The sequence below is a fragment of the Bufo bufo genome, chromosome 6, assembly GCF_905171765.1.
Source record: "Bufo bufo chromosome 6, aBufBuf1.1, whole genome shotgun sequence".
NCBI classification, from domain to species: domain Eukaryota; kingdom Metazoa; phylum Chordata; class Amphibia; order Anura; family Bufonidae; genus Bufo; species Bufo bufo.
The window spans coordinates 194,362,608-194,384,895 of record NC_053394.1 but is presented as its reverse complement, the minus strand read 5'-3'; the positions used below and the strand labels follow the sequence as shown (position 1 = coordinate 194,384,895).

Here is a 22,288-nt window from a genome sequence, read left to right as displayed (position 1 = left end):
GACTTCTCTGATGCGATATCTTCTCAGGGCTTTAGAAAGGAACATTTTAGATTCTTCCTCTGAGGAGAATTTCTTTTCCACAGAAGATTTGAACCCCTTAATTAGAGCAATTTTTGACACCATGAAGGTTGAGAGTGAAAAAAACTAAATCTATTCAGGATACCATGTTTGGGGGGTCTTGGCGAGAAGCATAAGAGTTTTTCCGATTAATGAAAACATCCATAATTTAATTACTAAGTAATGGAACACCCCTGAGAAGAGATCTATATTTCCTAGAGGACTTAAACGTAGATACCTGTTCAGTAATGCTAAAGTAGATAAGTGGGACTCTACCTGATGCCTCAGTAGCTAAGCTAATCAAAAACACTTATATTCCCTTTGAAGATGCTGGACAATTAAGAGAAAGCTGAATTAATTATTAGAAAAACCTGGGAAATGGATACTGCAATGTTTCATCTTGAGGTATCCGCTAGCCATAGCCTTGAAGGATAACTGTCACACTTAGACCCTAATTTCAATTTTCATATATGTAGTTACTAATAACATGATGATCCAGAATCAATTACTTTTAGACTGACTTACCCCATATTTAATAAGATTCCGCCCTTAGCAACCAGTCTGCATAAAACTGCAATTTCACTATTCAGTTAAGATGGCCGCCACTGCCCTCACCCTGAGGCCAATCCTGCCTGTGCTCACTAGCCAGTAACAATAGCCCCCCAAATGTGCCAGTAACCAGAGCCCTCCCCCTAAAGGGTTAATCTCCTGCAGCACAAAGGGGTCCTCTTGCCACATGTTGCTTTCATTTATACACTGAGCAGATGGCAGATCTCCCTTCCCTGGTCTGCGCTGATTCAACTCTACTTCTCCAGCTCTGCTGAGTGAGGGAGCGTCTGCCAAGCGCAGGGACAGGGAGAAGTGCACACAGCCCAGGCACTGTTATCAGCTGCTGGGGAGGACCTGGCTTTAATCATTTACTTACAGTCCCTGGCTGTCAGTAATGTGACCTTGCACACAGCGTTGTCTGGATCATGCCTAGCAACCCTATTTTAAGCACAGGTAAAAGTACGCAGTACAGGGAACAAAAATGTGGAATTAAGGGGTAATTGAATACACAGTGAAAAGTTGAAATAGGGCCACCAAGGAGATATTAATCACCACAATCCAATACTCCCAAAAAAATATATACAACCATTATACTTTAAGCATTTAGTAGGATTAATTGGAATTTCATTTGAGAGAGAACTCCTAGAGAACAAATTTTATGTTCCATCCCACCGTTAAAGATGGCTTCTGTTTTTGTTCGTGGATTCCTCTGCAGTGTTGGACTCTATGGCAGCTAGAACGTCAGTTTTAGTTTTCTCTGTAAGCAGATCTCTCTGGATAATATCATGGAAGTTTGATATTACATCTAAAAAAAAGGTTTAGGTTATGTTCCTTTCCATGGGCAATACCTGTTCGGGCCTGATTTAGATAAAATCTTTGAAAAAGCTTCTGATAAAAAAAATTTCAGACCTTCCCCCTCAGAAATATTGCATAACTACTCTTCCATTAGAACTAGCGCAAAAAAAAATAATCTACAATGGGGGTAAAGGATCTTCTGAGCTTAGATGCATTAGGACTTGTGCCAAAAAGAACAACCTTTCTTTCGGGTCATTTCTCATCTGTTTCTGGTCAAAACCCTGAATGGTTCGTTCAGAACAATCCATAAATTTTAAACCTTTAAACAAATTTATTGTTTACAGAAATTTCAAGATGGATTCTATAAAGACAGTGGTATCTCTGATCTCCGAATCAGCAAACATAACTATAGATCTCAAGGAATTCCATATTCCAGTTCATCCAGATCACATATTTCTCAGGTTTGCAAATCCAGAGGGAAAGAAGGTAATACATTACTCATGGATCTCAAGTCTCCCTGAAGTTCAGGGAGTCTCCCGCTATTAGATAGCGGCTCCCTGACACGCATGTGAGACAATACATCCCGGAAAGGTTTACTGATAGCAGAGCAGAGAGATAAGAGAAGTGACAGGACAGAGTTTAGATTACAGGTTGAATTAACACTTTAGGGTCAAATTGGCTTCTCAAGGAGATATATGTGTTAAAGGCATCTTCTTCTGTCTCATTCAGTAGCTATATAACTATTGAGAGAGATGTATTTTTTTTTAATACATTTACACATTTAACCCTCCATTTTAATTATATTATTTACCCCAGTGTTAAATCCCCCCCCCCCCCCGATGCTTGTTTTTTTCCTACAGTGGGGTAGATAATTACACACAGGGTTCACTTGCTTCTTGTCAGCTCAGCGAATGAACCGATTCATGTGAAAGATCCGAACTTCCCATCTCTAGTTTACTCGCAGTAAACCTTTCCAGAAACCTGTAGCAGTGTCCCCTTCTCGGCGCGTGCGCACAGTGCAAGAAGAAGCCGATGCCAGCAGTCCGCAACGGCGCATCAGGCTGAGCCTGTGCAGACGCGCGGGATCTCAAAGCGGGAGGAGGGGGAGGGAGAGGCGGCACTGAGGAGTAGAAGGCGGCGCTGGGCACGAACGGCGATGCGTGCGGCCGGGCACCATGCATCCACACACCCCCCCTGCTTGGGCACCTTAATTCAATGATTGACAGGTTAGGCTACTTTCACACCTGCGTTTAGGTCGGATCCGTCTGGTATGTGCCCAGACGGATCCGCACCTATAATGCAAACGCTTAGATCCGTTCAGAACGGATCAGTTTGCATTACCATGAACAAAAAAAAAAAAAATTTTTTTTTTTTTTTTTTTTTTTTTTTTTTTTGTTCATGATAATGCAAACGGATCCGTTTTGACTTTACATTGAAAGTCAATGGGAGACGGATCCGTTTGAAAATTGAGCCATACTGTGTCAACTTCAAACGGATCCGTCCCCATTGACTTACATTGTAAGTCTGGACGGATCCGTTTGCCTCCGCACGGCCAGGCGGACACCTGAACGCTGCAAGCTGCGTTCAGGTGTCCGCCTGCTGAGCGGAGCGGAGGACAAACGGAGCCAGACTGATGCATTCTGAGCGGATCCGCATCCATTCAGAATGCATTAGGGCTGGACGGATCCGTTCGGGGCCGCTTGTGAGCCCCTTCAAACGGAACTCACAAGCGGAACCCCGAACGCTAGTGTGAAAGTAGCCTTAGTAAAACCTGTTTTTCCGCAGAATAAAGCCACAAATAGCTTTTATAAGGCCACCTTAGAAATCAGAATGCTACCCTGGACATGAGCATATGTTTAGCTCACAGGGCTTATAGGTGGGGACAGAATCCCTTTAATCATATACATAAATATGATAATTTGGGGCAGGGTAATGAGCCCAGTCCTCCACACCATAGAGCAAAGTGTGCAGATACTGATTATGTTTGGAAAATGTAATAAAAAGTTTGTGAAAGAAAACCTCCCTGAAATGAGTTTTTGCAGGTTGGGATGTCTGATTACTAGTTTACTTGTCTAGCTTTGGGAATATCTTCTGCCCCCAGGCTATTTACAAAAATTATGGCAAGGTTATTTCTCAGGATTCAGAGTGTTGATAGTACCGTATCTAGACAACCTACTTATAATAGAATTCCAGAATCTCGACTTCAATCTCCGATCAGGATGGTTGTGACAACATTACTCAGTCCTGGGTTGGATTATAAATTGGAAGAAATCAGGTCTATGGTGCCTCTCAACAGAGGGAATTTCTGGAATGACTCAACTCAGTAACCCAAAAAACTTTTCTACCTCAGAAAAAAAAGTTAAGAACCTGGTCCAGATGATTAGACACTCGGAAGACAAAAAGAGTAACTAGAAAACAGGCTTTGAAAAATTCTTGGCCATATGACATCCTATACAGTTGCAAGAAAAAGTATGTGAACCCTTTGGAATGATATGGATTTCTGCACAAATTGGTCATAAAAATGTGATCTGATCTTCATCTAAGTCACAATAGACAATCAGTCTGCTTAAACTAATAACACACACAGAATTAAATGTTACCATGTTTTTATTGAACACACCATGTAAACATTCACAGTGCAGGTGGAAAAAGTATTTGAACCCTTGGATTTAATAACTGGTTGAACCTCCTTTGGCAGCAAAAACTTCAACCAAACGTTTCCCGTAGTTGCAGATCAGACGTGCACAACGGTCAGGAGTAATTCTTGACCATTCCTCTTACAGAACTGTTTCAGTCAGCAATTATTCTTGTGATGTCTGGTGTGAATCGCTTTCTTGAGGTCATGCCACAGCATCTCAATCGGGTTGAAGTCAGGGACTCTGACTGGGCCACTCCAGAAGGCGTATTTTTCTTCTGTTTAAGCCATTCTGTTGATTTACTTCAATGCTTTGGGTCGTTGTCCTGTTGCAACACCCATCTTCTGTTGAGCTTCAGCTGGTGAACAGATGGCCTTAGATTCTCCTGCAAAATGTCCTTGATAAACTTGGGAATTCATTTTTCCTTCGTTGATGGCAATCCATCCAGGCCCTGATGCAGCAAAGCAGCCCAAACCATGATGCCCCCTCCTCCCTACAGTTGGGGTGAGGTTTTTGATGGTTGGTGTGCCTCCTTTTTCTCCACACATAGTGTTGTGTGTTTCTTCCAAACAACTCCACTTTGGTTTCATCTGTCCACAGAATATTTTGCCAGTACCACTGTGGAACATCCAGGTGCTCTTGTGCAAACTGTAAATGTGCAGCAATGTTTTTTTTTGGACAGCAGTGGCTTCCTCTGGTATCCTCCCATGAAATCCATTCTTGTTTAGTGTTTTACGTATCTTAGATTCGCTAACAGGGTGGTTGGCATATGCCAGAGACTTTTGTAAGTCTTTAACTGACACTCTAGGATTCTTCTTCACCTCATTGAGCAGTCTGTGCTGTGCTCTTGCAGTCATCTTTACAGGACGGACACTCCTAGGGAGAGTAGCAGTGCTGAACTTTCTCCATTTATATACAATTTGTCTTACCATGGACTGATGAACAGCAAGGCTTTTGGAGATACTTTTATAACCCTTTCAAGCCTTATGCAAGTCAACAATTCCTAATCGTAGGTCTTCAGAGAGCTCTTTTGTGCGAGGCATCATTCACCTGGAAAATGCATTGTGGGGACAGGAGAATGCCAACTCCGCCAGCATGTCTGTTCTCAGGTCTGGGGGTATGGGAGAATTGTAGGCCACCATAGGAAAGGGCAGCGGAGGAAGCTGTGTGGGATTTCTGAACCCAGGTTTCAGTGAGGGCCAGCAAGTTAAGAGAGTTAGTAAGAAAGAGGTTGTGAATGTATGGGAGCTTGTTACAGACAGTGGATTCCAGAGTGCACAATTAAGAGGGAAGAGAAGACTGACAACGAATGTTGAAGTTGGCAAGGTTCCTGTGTGAGATGGTGGAGAGGCTGACTTTGGAACAGGGTGGGCCAGGGTTAGGAGAGAGATCCCCTGAAATAAGAAGTAAAAGTAAAGAGAGAGCGAATGGTTGTTGGATTTGTGAGAGCTTGTTGTGCTGCACCCTGGGACATGATGGGTTCAAATGGTTAAGGAAGGTAAATAAAGCATGGGAGCTGTACATGGAGGAGTAAAGGAGAGAGGGGCAGATGTGGATAGAAGGTAATAAAAGAGGAAAAGGGTGGTGAATGTGGAGGCAAAATGCACATAGGAAAAGGTACAGAGACGAGGCACATAGCAATGAAAACCGTAGCACGATTGGGTCAAACAACATTGTAACATACCTGTGCTGTGTTTTAACTTAGAGTACATTGCACCTCCGTCTCCTGCCATGATTAACTGCCATGCTCTTAGGCATTTGGTGGCTTTGACATAGATGATGCTTTTTGGCTCGTGCTGACCCCTGCACGATAGTTTTAGTTGCCATTACTTCAGTCAGATGAGTGTGTGAGCTTCAGGTCCTGTCTACTGAATTTCCCTTTTTTTTGCGATTTGAGGATAGAATAATTTTCCAACTGGAATCTACTTTTCTACCAAAAGTTGTTTACAATTTTCATAAGTCTCAGAACATTGTCATTTCATCTTTCTGTTCTAACCCTAAGAATGAAAAGGAGCAAAGATTCCACAGAACTGAATCTTGGAGGAAAGACAATATTTTGCTTGCCCTAATAGAGGTGAAAGGGCAGCTAAAGGTTTAATAGCTAGGTGGATCAGAAAAAACAATTGAGGAAGCTTACAAGGCTCGAGGGAAAATTGTAGCTGCTGGTATTAAAGCCCCATTCCACTAGGGCAAGTCTGCTTCTTGGGCTCTGTCAGCCTCTTTCGTCTTTTGGAACAGATTTGTAGGGCTGCCGTTGTGGAAATCTACCCATTCATTTACTAAACACAAGGTGGATATTTTTTTTCCACCATGGATCTTGCTTTTGGATGGAAAGTCCTACAGGCAGTAGTAAACCCCCCCCCCCCCCCCCCCCCAAAGCTCTACATCTTAGTCTCAAAGGGTGGTGTCGTGGAGATGACTAGGGGAAAACTGTAATTACACTTACAGGTTAGTTGTGCATAGGAGTAGAATATCTACAGCTTAACAGTCTTGATCCTCTGGAATAGGTTCTGGGAAATCCACTGAGGAGGAGCAATTTAAACTCTACATGTTTCTCCTGTCCCTGATGGAGGCGGAACTAACGCAAAGGTTGCCGTCGTGGACACATCCAGGAAATGCAGTTACCGTTAAGTGTTAATTACCGTTTGAACACTGTAAAGCTAGTTTCAGGCCAGCACTGTCAGATCTGGCAGGCTGTTCCGTCTGGAAACAGGCTGCTGGATCTATCTGTAACTGGCATTGTCGGAAGCTACAGGATGCTGGTCTGATCCCATTTACTATAATGGTGACTGGCAGAGATCTGGCTGCAAGCCAGCAAAATTGCAGAGAATTGGACGGACTAAACCACTGCATGGAACCTGGATCTTTTGATTACTTGTCCCATAGATCATAACTGAGAACTATTGTGGTCTATAAGGGTTTTGACATTCTACCTGCTGAGCGGTCTCTTGTCCACAGTTTTGCAGGCAGATCACCATGACAGGCCTGGAAACCCTCAGCAGGATCCAAAATACCATGGTAACTGATCGGAGCCCCACAATTTCACTGCGTGGGTTCAGATCGGAAAACCAATACCAATGTTTGCTCTCTTTTTTTTTATCTACTTTTGTTAATGTTAAGTTCATGAAGGATTATTTCTCCAGCTGTACATTTTATGTATGTCTAACCCTCATGAGCCCTAACCTTAACTGGGTTTGGTCTGTTTTTTATACCTGTTATATACATGTGTTTTATTGTGCTTAAGTCTGTTTTAATTTGAGGAAGCGGTCTTGACTCTCAAAACTTGTTTGTCTGAACAGCATTTTTAATTGCTGTACCTTTTAAATAGACACTTCAGCTCAATGATTTGTAATCTTACTGGGAGTGCACATTTCTGGACCTTTTTTCTCTTGTCTGACTTTGTTCATTTGTGGAGAATTTACTGAGGCATCGGTACCAGCGGCTGCAGCAGCTTGCCTGAACAGCCATTTATGCTGATATAGTTGTCTTCCCTCAGTGGAGGGGGTATTACATTACTGATTACCTAATGGTACCACACAAGGGAGCACTGTCTGTTTCAGCTTACAGTCATGTGAAAAAATTAGGACACCCTTTGAAAGCATGTGGTTTTTTGTAACATTTTAATAAATGGTTATTTTCATCTCCGTTTCAACAATACAGAGAGATTAAAGTAATCCAACTAAACAAAGAAAACTGAAGAAAAGTCTTTTCAAGATCTTCTGTAAATGTCATTCTACAAAAATGCCTATTCTAACTGAGGAAAAAGATAGGACACCCTCACATGTATTCCCTCTTAAATTGGCTCAGATCTCACACAGGTATATCACACCAGGTGCACATAATTAGTAGATCGTTACTCTGCATGTTGAATGAGGCTTGCCCTATTTAAACCTCAGACATTAGTTTGGTGTGCTCCTGACTGTTGAAGTGAGAGTGAGCACCATGGTGAGAGCAAAAAGAGCTGTCAGAGGACTCAGAAAAAAGATTGTAGCAGCCTATGAGTCTGGGAAGGGATTTAAAAGATCTCAAAGATTTCGAAATCAGCCATTCCACTGTCCGGAAGATAGTCTACAAGTGGAGGGCTTTCAAAACAACTGCCAACATGCCCAGGACTGGTCGCCCCAGCAAGTTCACCCCAAGAGCAGACCGCAAGATGCTAAAAGAGGTATCCAAAAACCCTAAAGTGTCATCTCGAGAACTACAGCAGGCTCTGGCTACTGTTGATGTAGAAGTACATGCCTCTACAATCAGAAAGAGACTGTACAAGTTTAACTTGCATGGGAGGTGTGCAAGGAGGAAACCTTTGCTTTCCAAGAGAAACATCGAGGCCAGACTGACATTTGCCAGCGATAAAGTTGACAAAGACCAGGACTTCTGGAATAATGTTCTTTGGACAGATGAGTCCAAAATTGAATTATTTGGACACAACAGCAGAGGACATGTTTGGCGTAAACCAAACACAGCATTCCAAGAAAAAGAAACCTCATACCAACTGTGAAGCATGGAGGTGGAAGTGTCATGGTTTGGGGCTGCTTTGCTGCAGCAGGACCTGGTCAGCTCACCATCATAGAATCCACGATGAATTCTACTGTGTATCAGAAGGTGCTTGAAGAACATGTGAGGACCATCAGTTAGAAAATTAAAGCTGAAGCGGAACTGGACCATGCAACATGACAATGACCCAAAACATACTAGTAATCAACCAAAGATTGGCTGAAAAAGAAGAAATGGAGAGTCCTGGAATGGCCAAGTCAAAGTCCAGATTTTGAATCCCATTGAGATGCTGTGGGGTGACTTGAAAAGGGCTGTACGTGCAAGAAACCCCTCAAACATCTCACAGCTGAAAAAGTTCTGCATTGAGGAGTGGGGTAAAATTTCCTCAGACCGATGTCGAAGACTGGTAGATGGCTACAAGAACCGTCTCACTGCAGTTATTTCAGCCAAAGGAGGTAACCACTCGCTATTAGGGGCAAGGGTGTCCTATCTTTTTCCTCAGTTAGAATAGGCATTTTTGTAGAATGACATTTACAGAAGATCTTGAAAAGACTTTTCTTCAGTTTTCTTTGTTTAGTCGGATTACTTTAATCTCTCTGTATTGTTGAAACGGAGATGAAATAACCATTTATTAAAAATGTTACAAAAAACCACATGCATTCAAAGGGTGTCCTAATTTTTTCACATGACTGTATATTACATGCATTTCCTTTTCAGAGTAAATAAAGACAATGTATGACTAAGTATTGTGCATTATTGTATGATTCACTTGTTTATAGCACAAACCTCACTGCTTTCCTTCATGTCTGCACTTAAGGTGAGGTGAGTGTAGATGTTTGTATGTTTCCTAGTCTTCTTTCTTTTTGTGCTTAGGATGCTGTAATGCTTCACAGCTTCACTCTAAGGCAGCAGCTACAGACCACTCGCCAAGAACTTTCCCATGCTCTCTACCAACATGATGCTGCTTGTCGTGTCATAGCCCGTCTTACTAAGGAAGTAACAGCTGCACGTGAAGGTATGGTGTTTTAGCTTTCAGACACCATTCACAAATCGCATACGATAAAATTAGGGGCAATTAAATTATACCTTTATGCTTGTTCAGCTTTTCTCATATTTCAATTAAAACTACGAAAATATATAAGAAATATTTACTGTGTCCAGAAGCTCAGCCCCTCTTTCTTGCAATATGTCTGGCTGTAAGACGACTAGCTACAGCCTGCCTACTGTGCCCTATCTGCAATAGGACAAAAATGAAAGCGACCCGCCAGGCACATGGGACAGAAAACAGAGCGGAAGTCACTGGCACTGGTTGATGCCAGAGCTGGAGATAAACCGCTGTGTTCTGTGTAAGATTTCTACAAGGCTATAGGTATCAGAATCATTCAGAAAATGCTTGCATACTGACAGTGTGCATAAGAACATTTTTTAGCTTTTTATTTTTAGTCTTAGTGACTTAAGTGTTTCAGCTTCTTAAATGAACCTTTCCTAAAAATGTTAAATGATTAGATATGTGCATAAAACAGGCAGATTTCATGGAATTAAGCTTTATGGCTCATGCATGCTGCAATATTTGATGTGCAGATCCATAATGCATAGTTACAAAACTGTACCTGCATGTGCCTCAGATTTTATACGTGGGGACATAAACCGAAGGCCCCATGCAAATGCCCATACAATGGCTTTATTTTGTAAGAAGCCTAAGGCCCCTTTCACACGAGATTTCTGCGCAGGTGCAATGCGTGAGGTGAACGCATTGCACCCGCACTGAATCTGGACCCATTCATTTCTATGGGGCTGTGCACATGAGCGGTGATTTTCACGCATCACTTGTGCGTTGCGTGAAAATCGCAGCATGCTCTTTTTTGTGCTTTTTTCACTTAACGCAGGCCCCATAGAAATGAATGGGGTTGCGTGAAAATCGCAAGCATCCGCAAGAAAGTGCGGATGCCGTGCGATTTTCACGCACGGTTGCTAGGAGACGATCGGGATGGGGACCCGATCATTATTATTTTCCCTTATAAGGCCTCTTTCACACTTGCGTTGTCCGGATCCGGCGTGTACTCCACTTGCCGGAATTACACTCCGGATCCGGAAAAACGCAAGTGTACTGAAAGCATTTGAAGACGGAACCGTCTTCCAAATGCTTTCAGTGTTACTATGGCACCCAGGACGCTATTAAAGTCCTGGTTGCCATAGTAGGAGCGGGGAGCGGGGGAGCGGTATACTTACAGTCCGTGCGGCTCCCGGGGCGCTCCAGAGTGACGTCAGAGCGCCCCATGCGCATGGATGACGTGATCCATGTGATCACATGATCCATGCGCTTGGGGCGCCCTGACGTCACTCTGGAGCGCCCGGGGAGCCGCACGGACGGTAAGTTCACTGCTCCCCCGCTCCCCGCTACACTTACCATGGCTGTCAGGACTTTAGCGTCCCGGCAGCCATGGTAACCACTCTGAAAAAGCTAAATGTCGGCTCCGGCAATGCGCCGAAACGACGTTTAGCTTAAGGCCGGATCCGGATCAATGCCTTCCAATGGGCATTAATTCCGGATCCGGCCTTGCGGCAAGTGTTCCGGATTTTTGGCCGGAGCAAAAAGCGCAGCATGCTGCGGTATTTTCTCCGGCCAACAATCGTTCCGTACCGGAACTGAAGACATCCTGATGCATCCTGAACGGATTACTCTCCATTCAGAATGCATTAGGATAATCCTGATCAGGATTCTTCCGGCATAGAGCCCCGACGACGGAACTCTATGCCGGAAGACAATAACGCAGGTGTGAAAGAGCCCTAACATGGTTATAAGGTAAAATAATAGCATTCTGAATACAGAATGCATAGTACAATAGGGCTGGAGGGGTTAAAAAAAATAATAATAATAATTGAACTCACCTTAGGGTACTTACACACTTGCGGCAGGACGGATCCGACAGGCTGTTCACCATGTCGGATCCGTCCTTCCGCTATTTTGCTGTGCCGCCGGACCGACGTTTCGTCCCCATTGAATATAATGGGAACAGGGGCGGAGCTCCGGCGGTGCACGACGAAAGCTGCCGGACTAAAAAGTCGGACATGCAGGACTTTTTAGTCCGGCGGCTTTCGCCGTGCTGCGCCGGAGCTCCGCCCCTGTCCCCATTATAGTCAATGGGGACTGAGCGGCGGCACGGCTAAATAGCAGCAGGACGCATCCGACATGGTGAACAGCCTGTCGGATCCGTCCTGCCGCAAGTGTGAAAGTACCCTTAATCCACTTGTTCGCGCAGCCGGCATCTCTGATGGATCATGTGAATGACCATGTGATGAGCGTAGTGACATCATCAAAGGTCCTTTTACTCACAGAAGAAGACAGAAGAGATGCTGGCTGCGCGAACAAGTGGATTAAGGGGAGTTAATAATAAAAAAAAAATTAACCCCTCCAGCCCTATTGTACTATGCATTCTGTATTCAGAATGCTATTATTTTCCCGTATAACCATGTTATAAGGGGAAATAATACAATCTACACAACCTTGAACCCGTCCGGGTTTGCCGCAATGCACCGGGACGCATCCGGACCTAATCCGGACACGCTCGTGTGAAAGAGGCCTAAGAGTTTCGGCCATTAAAGTACATTCTTATGCCTCTGGCAGAAATTTGCACCAATGGAACGTGTATAATAGCACACGCTGGTAGAGCAATGGAAAAGCAAGTTGGTTAAAGGGGGTAGCCCATGACTAAACTAAAATATTAAAATCAGACATCATATAGTACATCTTTCTAACAAAGCTAGAGCCAGCCCTGTACCTCACATGGATCCAGAGTTCTCCCTATTCATTGCTCTGCTAGATTTATACCAAGCTGACAGCTCAAGGGGAGTCTCTTTTCTGCTGCAGCCAAGGGGGCATGTCTCAGCTCTTCCTATCACAGTTCAGGAGGCAGTTGAAGGATGAAACTGGGCATGTGAGGCCTTCTCAGTGAGCAGGTCAAAGAAATTAGAAAAGAAGAAAAAAAACAGCAGGTGGCGCTATACAGATATTTTTTATTGACCAGCTAAACTAACTAAAATGAAGTAAAAAACAAATATTTAATTATATGCTATTACAAAAGTATTCAGATCCAGGTGCTGGTTTAACAAAGCAAGAGTTAACAGCCAAACAAATGCTTTATTTATCGCCCCGATTCTGTAGTTTGCAGAAACGCCCCATATGTGGCCGTAAACTACTGTATGGGCACACGGTAAGGCGTGGAGGGAAAGGTGCGCCGTGTGGTTTTTGGAAGGCAGATTTTGCTGGACTGGTCCAACACCATGTCCCATTTGAAGCCCCCCCCAGATGCACCCCTAGAGTAGAAACTCCATAAGTGACCCCATTTTTGAAACTACGGGATAAGGTGGCAGTTTTGTTGGGACTATTTTTAGGGTACATATGACTTTTGGTTGCTCTATATTACATTTTTGTGAGTCAAGGTTACCAAAAATAGAAATTCTGAAATTTCATCTCCATTTGCCATAAACTGTTAAACACCTAAAGGGTTAATAAAGTTTGTAAAATCAGTTTTGAATACCTTGAGGGGTGATTATAAATAAATATTAAGTTTTGTTTGGCTGTTAACCATTGCTTTGTTACTGGAAAAAAAAATGGATTCAAATGGAAAATTCGCCAAAAATTCTGTTGGCACAGTTTTTATTAATTTTTTTTGACAGTGTTCATCTGAGGGGTTAGGTCATAAGGTATTTTTATAGAGCAGATTCTTACGGACCCGGCTACCTAAAATGTAAACTTTTTTTTTAAATTTGTTTTACACTTATCTTTTTTATAAACAAAATAAACCATTTTAGTATCTCCATAGTCTGTCAGGTTTTTTTTTCTTTTTCTTTTTTTTTTTAGTTTTTAGCCGATTATCTTAGGTAGGGGCTCATTTTTTGCGGGATGAGAGGACTGTTTTATTGGCACTATTTTGGGGGGGCATATGACTTTTTTTGATCGCTTGCTATCAGGGTGGATTTGATTTAAATCAAAATGATTTAAATCACGATTTAAATCACAATTTAAATCACTAGTCAGTAAGGCTTGATTTCAATCAGTTTTCTACATAAAGACTAATTCTTACTGGTATAACTTATAATATGCAAATAGATGACGATTTAAACAACTTTTCATATTAGGCTACTTTCACACCTGCGTTAGGTGCGGATCCGTCTGGTATCTGCACAGACGGATCCGCACCTATAATGCAAACGTTTAGATCCGTTCAGAACGGATCCGTTTGCATTAGCATGAACAAAAAAAAAAAAAAAAAATTTTTTTTTTTTTGTTCATGATAATGCAAACGGATCCGTTTTGACTTTACATTGAAAGTCAATGGGGGACGGATCCGTTTGAAAATTGAGCCATATAGTGTCAACTTCAAACGGATCCGTCCCCATTGACTTAGATTGTAAGTCTGGACGGATCCGTTTGCCTCCGCACGGCCAGGCGGACACCCGAACGCTGCAAGCTGCGTTCAGGTGTCCGCCTGCTGAGCGGAGGACAAACGGTGCCAGACTGATGCATTCTGAGCGGATCCGCATCCACTCAGAATGCATTAGGCCTGGACGGATCCGTTCGGGGCCGCTTGTGAGAGCCTTCAAACGGAGCTCACAAGCGGAGCCCCGAACGCTAGTGTGAAAGTAGCCTAAGTTTGATTAGGTTGATTCTGCATTCATAGGTTTGTAGAAGTTAGGATTAAGGTATTTTTCTCAACTCTGTTCATGTTATAACATTTTTGCTGTGAAGAGGAGGCATGTGATCTCTGCTGAGTCAAATTCAGTTTTGAGAACTGCAAAAGTAAACCAAGCATCTGTGATAATATCTTGTAGGCAGAGAAACTGCCCAGTAACAAAAACCTCTGGAAGAGCATGACCTTGTGAATGGATTAATGGAATTTATTTACCAAAAAAATTACACATATAGAAACATAGAATGTGTCAGCAGATAAGAACCATTCGGCCCATCTAGTCTGCCCAATATACTGAATACTATGGCCCTATCTTATATGAAGGGTGGCCTTATGCCTATCCCATGCATGCTTAAACTCCTTCACTGTATTTGCAGCTACCACTTCTGCAGGAAGGCTATTCCATGCATCCACTACTATCTCGGTAAAGTAATGTCCTCTTGTAGCAGTTTTTCTTCTTTTAAATATTCTCTCCTCTTTACCTTGTTGATTCCCTTTATGTATTTAAAAGTTTCTATCATATCCCCTCTGTCTCGCCTCTCTTCCAAGCTATACATGTTAAGGTCCTTTAATCTTTCCTGGTAAGTTTTATCCGGCAATCCATGTACCAGTTTAGTAGCTCTTCTCTGAACTCTCTCCAAAGTATCAATATCCTTCTGGAGATATGGTCTCCAGTACTGAGCACAATACTCCAAATGAGGTCTCACTAGTGCTCTGTAGAGGCATGAGCACCTCCCTCTTTCTACTGGTAATTCCTCTGCCTATACACCCAAGCATTCTGCTAGCATTTCCTGATGCTCTATGACATTGTCTGCCTACCTTTAAGTCTTCTGAAGTAATGACCCCTAAATCCCTTTCCTCAGATACTGAGGTTAGGACTGTATCGCTGATTTTATATTCTGCTCTTGGGTTTTTACGCCACAGGTGCATTATCTTGCACTTATCAACATTAAATTTTATTTGCCAGATTTTTGACCATTCCTCTAGTTTTTCTAAATCCTTTTCCATTTGGTGTATCCCTCCAGGAACATCAACCCTGTTACAAATCTTTGTCATCAGAAAAAAGACACACCTTACCATCGAGGCTTTCTGCAATATATATTAAACAATTTGGGTCCCAGAACAGACCCCTGTGGTTCCCCACTGGTAACAAGACCATGGTCTGAATATACTCCATTGACTACAACCCTCTGTTGTCTGTCCCTCAGCCACTGCCTAATCCATTCAACATTATAGGAGTCCACGTACAGCCTTATTCTACATAATTAAAAAATAATCTTTATTTCATGATGGAATAACCTTTGGATGGTAATATATTTTCCCCAAAAAGCATTTTATATAAAAAAAAATCCGATTTAAATCAAAAAAATCTTTTTTTTTTTTTTTATTTAAAAATCATTGATTTTTATTCACCCTGCTTGCTATTACAATTTTTGTGATGTAAGGTGACACACCTTTTTTCTTCAAAAATCTAATTTAGTAAAACTAAAATAAATAAAAAGACATATTGGGTATCGCCACGTCCGTAAGAATCTGCTCTATAAAAATACCCCATGATATACCCCATGGGTCTCCTAAGCAACTTAGTGTATTACTCAATGTAATACGCCAACAGGCAGTGCATCACAATACAGATGTATTGTGGGTTATCAGCTAAGTCGGACCCTCCTCTTCATTAGGCTCCTTAACCCCCGCTATGCCGCGTTCGGCACCGGGGGACATTTTTTCATATCGCGCGCTCATTTCGCGCCTTGATGACGCGTCATGGGGCTGGAGCCTCATCGCTCTACTCTGCCGACTCCTTCCTGCTGGAAGCTCTCACAGCGTTCCTGCACGTTCTATGAGAATTTTTCATGTTGCTGCTGGTCGGGAGAAGCGATTAACCCTTGCGCAGCTGGTAGAATTTTTTTTCTCTTTTGTCGCTGGTATAGGTCTCCTGCTCTGCCCCTGGACAGAATTTCTCTTCACTCCCTTCTCTGGCCCATGTCCCTGCGTGGCCGGTGGTACCCGCCCGGGCATCCACCACGGCTAGGGCGGCCACTGATTTGGCCTTATTCGCCATGACAGTCATGTCCATGAAACATATGGCAGATTCCAACCCTGTGGCGCCATCCACTCCATCTCCTCTTAGTGGTATCCACAGAGGACACTTGGCAGTTAAGAGACAGCGTGAGCGGCAGCATTCCCCATTGGATGACTCCGTCTCCCCCCCCCCCCCCCCCTCGCCTGCGGGCACATTTGGACGTCTCTTCCCCCCTCCCTCAGGGGAGCGTACGTCTGAAGGGATATTTCCGGCTTGGACGAGGTCATGGAGCGGAACCTCCCGCCTAACCTCTCCACTATGTGGCTGACTTAGTGGCGGCTGTCCGTGATACCTTTAATATCCAAACGGATTCTCCTCACTGGTTAGGAGTTTGCCCCTTTTTTCCGCCTAAAAAGCCGGAGACTGACTGGTTTCCCTTCCCATAGGGAAATTTCCGAGGTCATATCCAGGACTCTCCCTGCCTTGGACGGCTCCTCTCTGCAGACAGGCGCCTGGCTAATCTGTCCAACTAGCTGACAGACATGTCCCTGCGGCTTACCTTTGCCTCGGCTTGGGTTGCCAGAGCTCTCTCGGTGTGGTTACAGCACCACCACCAGGACCTGGCGGAATAAGATGCGTCCACTGACACTCTGGCCTGGGTTCTCCAAATGTCCTAGGCTAAGATGGATTCCCTGGTGACCAGGTTAACCAAAAAACACGGCCCTCCCTGTTTTTAGACGGTGCCTCTCTGAGGACACAGTGGACAGGCGCCTGGATTCTCTCTCCAGATCCATTTTCTCACGGGCGGGCACGTCCTTGCGGCACAGGTTGCCAGAGCCTTCTCGGTGTGATCGCTGACGCTTCCACCAAGACCTGGCAGAACAAGAGACATCTGCGGACATGTTGGATTTGATTTGCCAAATGTCCCAGGCTTCCGAAGTTTCTTGCGAAGGCCTCCAGGGACAATGGTTCCTCTGTACCCGCATTCTAGCCCTCTCGATCATCAGCGCAGAAGGGTCTGGCAGAAAGGTGGGGCGCTGACACTGATTATAAGCGTTCCCTTGCTAACCTCCCCCTTGATGGTTCCTGCCCTCCTGGAGCCCGAGGGCACAGGCGGTCTGCCCTGCTGCTCCTAAGCAGGCTTCCGCAGGATAGGACGCCCCCCACCCCTCGTGGTGGGGCGTCCATCTGCTCTCCACTCCAAGTTTGGAGGGCCCATGTTCAGGACGCTTAGACTCTAGATATGTTAACTTCCAGTTACTAGTTAGAGTTCGCGTCCAGACCGCCGGAACGTTTTTCTCTTCACGCGTTCCGAGGGATCAGGGCAGAGCCTTGGACCTCTTGATGGTCCCTTCTGGGTGTTATTACCCCAGTTCCTTCAGAGGAACATGGCACAGGTTTTTACTCGATCCTGCTCGTATTCCCAAAATGGGAGGGGTCGGTGTGTCCGATCCTAGACTTGAAGCTGCTCTGTGAGTTTGGAGGTTCTGAATGGGTCCCTCCGCTCCTTCATTCCTTTTGCTGCCCTATCTAGACGACATCCTGATAAAGGCCCCCTCGCTTCTGCAGGCCGAAGACAGCCTCCGTATCACTGTTCAGACTCTGGAACAGTTCGGCTGGCTGATCAATTTCCCAAAGTCCTCTCTCCTCCCGTCCCAGAAGCTCTCCTTCCTGGGGATGATTTTGGACACCTCGGCCGCCAGAGTATTTCTGCCAGTCCAAGTCCTCCCAGATCCAGGGGGCAGTGTCGCATTTGTTGCGCTCCCCGTGTCTCTCCATACGGGAATGCATGCAGGTCCTGGGTCTTATGGTAGCCTCTTTCGAGGCCGTTCCATATGCCCAGTTTCACACTCGCTTGTTGCAACAGGAGATCCTTTCCCTCTGGGACAAGACCTCTCGGGGTCTGGACGATCGCATCCGTTTGTCTCAGCGGGTTCGAGCAGCTCTCCATTGGTGGCTATCCCCGATGAACCTTAGGTCGGGAGATCCTTTCTTCCATTCTCTTGGACGATCTCCACCACCGATGCCAGTCTCCTGGGTTGGGGCGGCGTTCTCCAGTTTCGCACGGTCCAGGGGGTTTGGTCGGTGGCGGAATCTCGCCTTCCGATTAATATTCTGGAGCTGAGGGCGATTTTCCACTCCCTCTCCCATTGGACTCCTCTCCTTGTGGGCCTCCCGGTGAGGATTCAATCGCACAATGCCACGGCTGTGGCTTACATCAACCATCAGGGCGGGACCCGCAGCCGGATGGTGATGCTGGAAGTGACGAGAATTCTGACGTGGGCTGAGTCGCACGTTCCGGTGTCAGCGGTTTACATTCCAGGAGTAGACAACTGGACAGCGGACTTTCTAAGCTGCAACAAGGTGGATCCAGGCGAATGGTCTCTGCATCCAGATGTATTCGAAGAAATCTGCCACAGATGTGGCCGTCCGGATGTGGACTTGATGGCATCCAGGCTCAACAACAAGCTCCTGGTGTTCCTGGCTCGCGCCTGGGATCCGAAGGCGTGCGGAGTGGACGCGCTGGTTTCTCCATGGCAGGACTTCAGCCTTCTCTATGTCCTCCCGCCGCTTCCTCTACTACTAAAGGTTCTACGCAAGATCGAGGCGGAAGGGATTCCGACCGTTCTCATTGCCCCAGAGTGGCCTCGCCGCGCGTGGTTCTCAGACGGGGCTCGGATGCTGGCGGACGCCCCATGGCCTTTTCCTGACAAAGGACCTACTGTCTCAGGGCCCGCTCTTCCACCGAAATTTACGGTCTCTTCGTTTAACGGCGTGGCTGTTGAAACCGCCACCCTGAAGAAGAGGGGGTTCTCGGATTCAGTGATCAGAACCATGATCCGTGCGAGGAAGCCGGCTTCCTCCCGGATTTACTATCGTACCTGGAAGGCCTTCCTGACTTTTTGTGAAAACTCGGGGTTCCCTCCCCTTCGCTTTTCCATCCCGACGGTACTGTCTTTTCTTCAGTCCGGACTTGAGATGGGACTGTCGCTGAGTTCCCTGAAAGGTCAGGTTTCTGCGCTGGCCATTTTTTTTTTCAGAAGTCCCTTGCTCTTATGGGTCCTGTGAAGACTTTCCTTCAGGGGGTGGCTCATTCGGTTCCTCCGTATGTTCCCCCTTTGCCTCCTTGGGATCTCAATTTGGTCCTGCGCGCTCTGCAGACGGCCCCCTTCGAACCTCTGAGTGAGGTCTCCCTGACTTTTCTCACCTGACAGGTGTTGGAGCTGGCCGCTCTTTCCTGCCAGGAGCCCTTTCTGGTTTTTCACCAGGATAAGGTTGTGCTCCGTCCGGTTCCCCCCTTTTTGCCCAAGGTGGTTTCTCCTTTCCATCTTAACGAGGATTTTGTCCTGCCCTCCTTTTGCCCTTCTCCGGCAAACCCCAAGGAACGCGCTCTACATTCCCTGGATGTCGTCCGGGCCTTAAAAGTGTATCTCACGGCTACCGCTTCCGTCCGCCGTTCAGACTCCCTCTTTGTGGTTCCCGAGGGGTCTCGTAAGGGTCTGGCGGCCTCCAAGGTCACTGTGGCGCGATGGATCCGCTCGGCTAATCGCGCTCGTGGTAGGGTTTCCCCGGCTCTGATTACCGCTCACTCCACTAGGGCGGTGGGGGCTTCCTGGGCAAGGCGCAATCGTGCCTCTGCGTCTCAGCTGTGTTAAGCGGCCTCCTGGTCGTCCTTACATACCTTTTACTAAGTTTTATCAGTTGCATTCCCTGGCTTCGGCTGATGCTACTTTGGCCGCAGGGTTCTACAGGCTGTGGTTCCTGTTTTACCGTTGGACGTTCCTCCTGGCGGTGCTGATATTTTCCCACCCCATGGACTGCTTTAGGACGTCCCATGGTCTGTGTCCCCCAATGGAAAAAAGTATGAGAAAAGGAGATTTTTTGTGAAACTCACCTGTAAAATCCTTTTCTCGACTTTTCCATTGGGGGACACAGCTCCCACCCATTCTGCCTGTCGCAGGAGGGGTCTTCAGTTCCGTTTCTGTTTGTGGTTGGACCTCATGGGCTTTTGTTTGATGGCTTCCATTATTTTTTCTGCTCTCCTTCTACTGCTTTTGCAACGCCTGAGTTTCTCCTGGTGGAGTTGGGGGGGGTATAGCCCGAGGAGGAGGAGCTCTTTTGTATTTGCATAGTGTCCCTCCTACTAATATCTCTAAGCTATACCCATGGTCTGTGTCCCCCAATGGGAAAGTCGAGAAAAAATTTTTACAGGTGAGTTTCACAAAAAATCTCCTTACTTCCCTGTGACAGTAGCGAGTAAAGGTTTTTTCACCCCCAAAAAAAGTCTCACCCACACAATTAACAGACTGATTAACTATATTTGCCTGTCTTTTGTGCAAAGGAGTAGGATTGTACTTAACAAAAATGCCAACAGGTCACCCTCAGACTGAACAGCACGATTAAGTATGGTATTTCTTTCTACCTGTTTCAAAGGACCTGTATTGCACTGATCAATGTCTACAGGTCACCAGCACATTTTTTTAAAATAATAGACCCTGTAAAAGCGTCCTGTCACTACACTAGTTAGAGCAGAAGGGCGCCACACCATGTGATCCAGCATTTATGCATGCATGGTCGCAGAGTGCGCCGGCCAATCATGGCCATGCCAATATTAGGCATGACTGTGATGGCTTCCAACTGCCCACAGCTTAAGCGTTTGTTGATTGTCTGCGTTGCAGCCCTTCAACAGGCTTTATTTAAACAACGAACACAGACTTTAGCGCCAAAATTTGTGTTCGGTACACGGACACCAAAATGTCTGGTACGATCCAGAACGTTGCTGTCTGGGTTCGCTCATCACTACCCCACATGAAATAAATAAGCTAAAGGAACTAAAATATATTCAAAACCTACAGATATACATGTGTACAAGATTATAAATCAAGGGATCTGATCAACTCTACGCTCCTTTCCTACACACGTGTGGTGTACCTTCTTTCTTTTTCTTGCTTGGTTCTTGCCAGTTTCCTCACTAGACTCTCTTTATACACATTTTATAGCCATTGACCTTATTGGATCATAGCTAGTTGTATATTTTGTGATAGAATGTGTTTGTATATATCTAAGAGATGCAAGTTGGAATATGTCATAAATGTTTAAATGTTGTTGGTTCCTAACCAGTTGCCGTCTGCCCATAGACTATAAACGTCTTCGTGGTTGGGACTTATCTCTGAATAGACATTCTAAAAACATTCTTGAGCTTGATGGACCTATGTCTTTTTTCAATCCTATTAACTATGTCTGTTCAGAGACTGCAGCTGTGCACTAATTGTGCAGCTGTCAGCAGGGCACCCAATAGAGAACGCAGGGACAGTTCCCTGCCTTCTTGATCGCTATATACACAGTACTAAATGAGCATTATTTATATAACTGAGGAAGCACTATGCTGCTTGTTGTATAGGTCACAGCAATCATTTGACCGCAAGGGCTGGGAGAATGCAGGAGCTCCCGGGTCTTCCTTAGACCTCGATTGGCCCTGCAGTGAGGCTGTGAACTGTATTCGCCCTGTAAGGGTTCATTCAGACTGCCGTATGCTGTCTTCAAAAATGTGTATCCGTTTTTTTTTGTAGATTCTGACCCATTCACTTCTATGGGGCCTTTTTCTTCCATTACATGGCTCAGCAAAACTAATGAAACCTGTCCTGTACTTAACAGTGAAAATCAGGCCATTGCCCCATTTGAGGTCTATGGGTCAACAAAAAACGGAATGCAATCAGTTTTTTTGCAGACATGATGAATGGTCTGCAAAAAAACAGATCTGCATCTTTTCTGACAGCATACGGCTGTCTAACTGGAGCTACTATGTCAGCCCCAGTTGCAGGAGAAATCGGTAGTAAAAATAAAAAGTTATGTTAAATGTCCCGTTATGTTAAATGTACAGATTTAAAAAGTACAGTCTGTCCTGCAAATGGCAAGCCCTCAGACATCTATGTTGGCAGAAAAATTTGAATGTTTTGGATGTCTGTGTATGGTGTATTTTTTTTTTTTTTTTTATAAAAAATGAAAAAAATAAATTTAATATCGCCATAATAGTTTCAACCTGC

The 22,288-nt window shown here is 45.0% G+C and overlaps 1 protein-coding gene across 1 annotated transcript in view; it reads left to right on the top strand.

Moving 5' to 3' along the window:
• Positions 1-22,288, top strand: part of PRPF19 (pre-mRNA processing factor 19) — a 297,502-nt gene that overhangs the window by 83,739 nt on the left and 191,475 nt on the right. Inside the window, exon 4 of the mRNA XM_040436035.1 lies at positions 9,405-9,546. Coding sequence (XP_040291969.1) covers positions 9,405-9,546 — 142 coding nt within the window. The remainder of the gene's footprint in view (positions 1-9,404; positions 9,547-22,288) is intronic.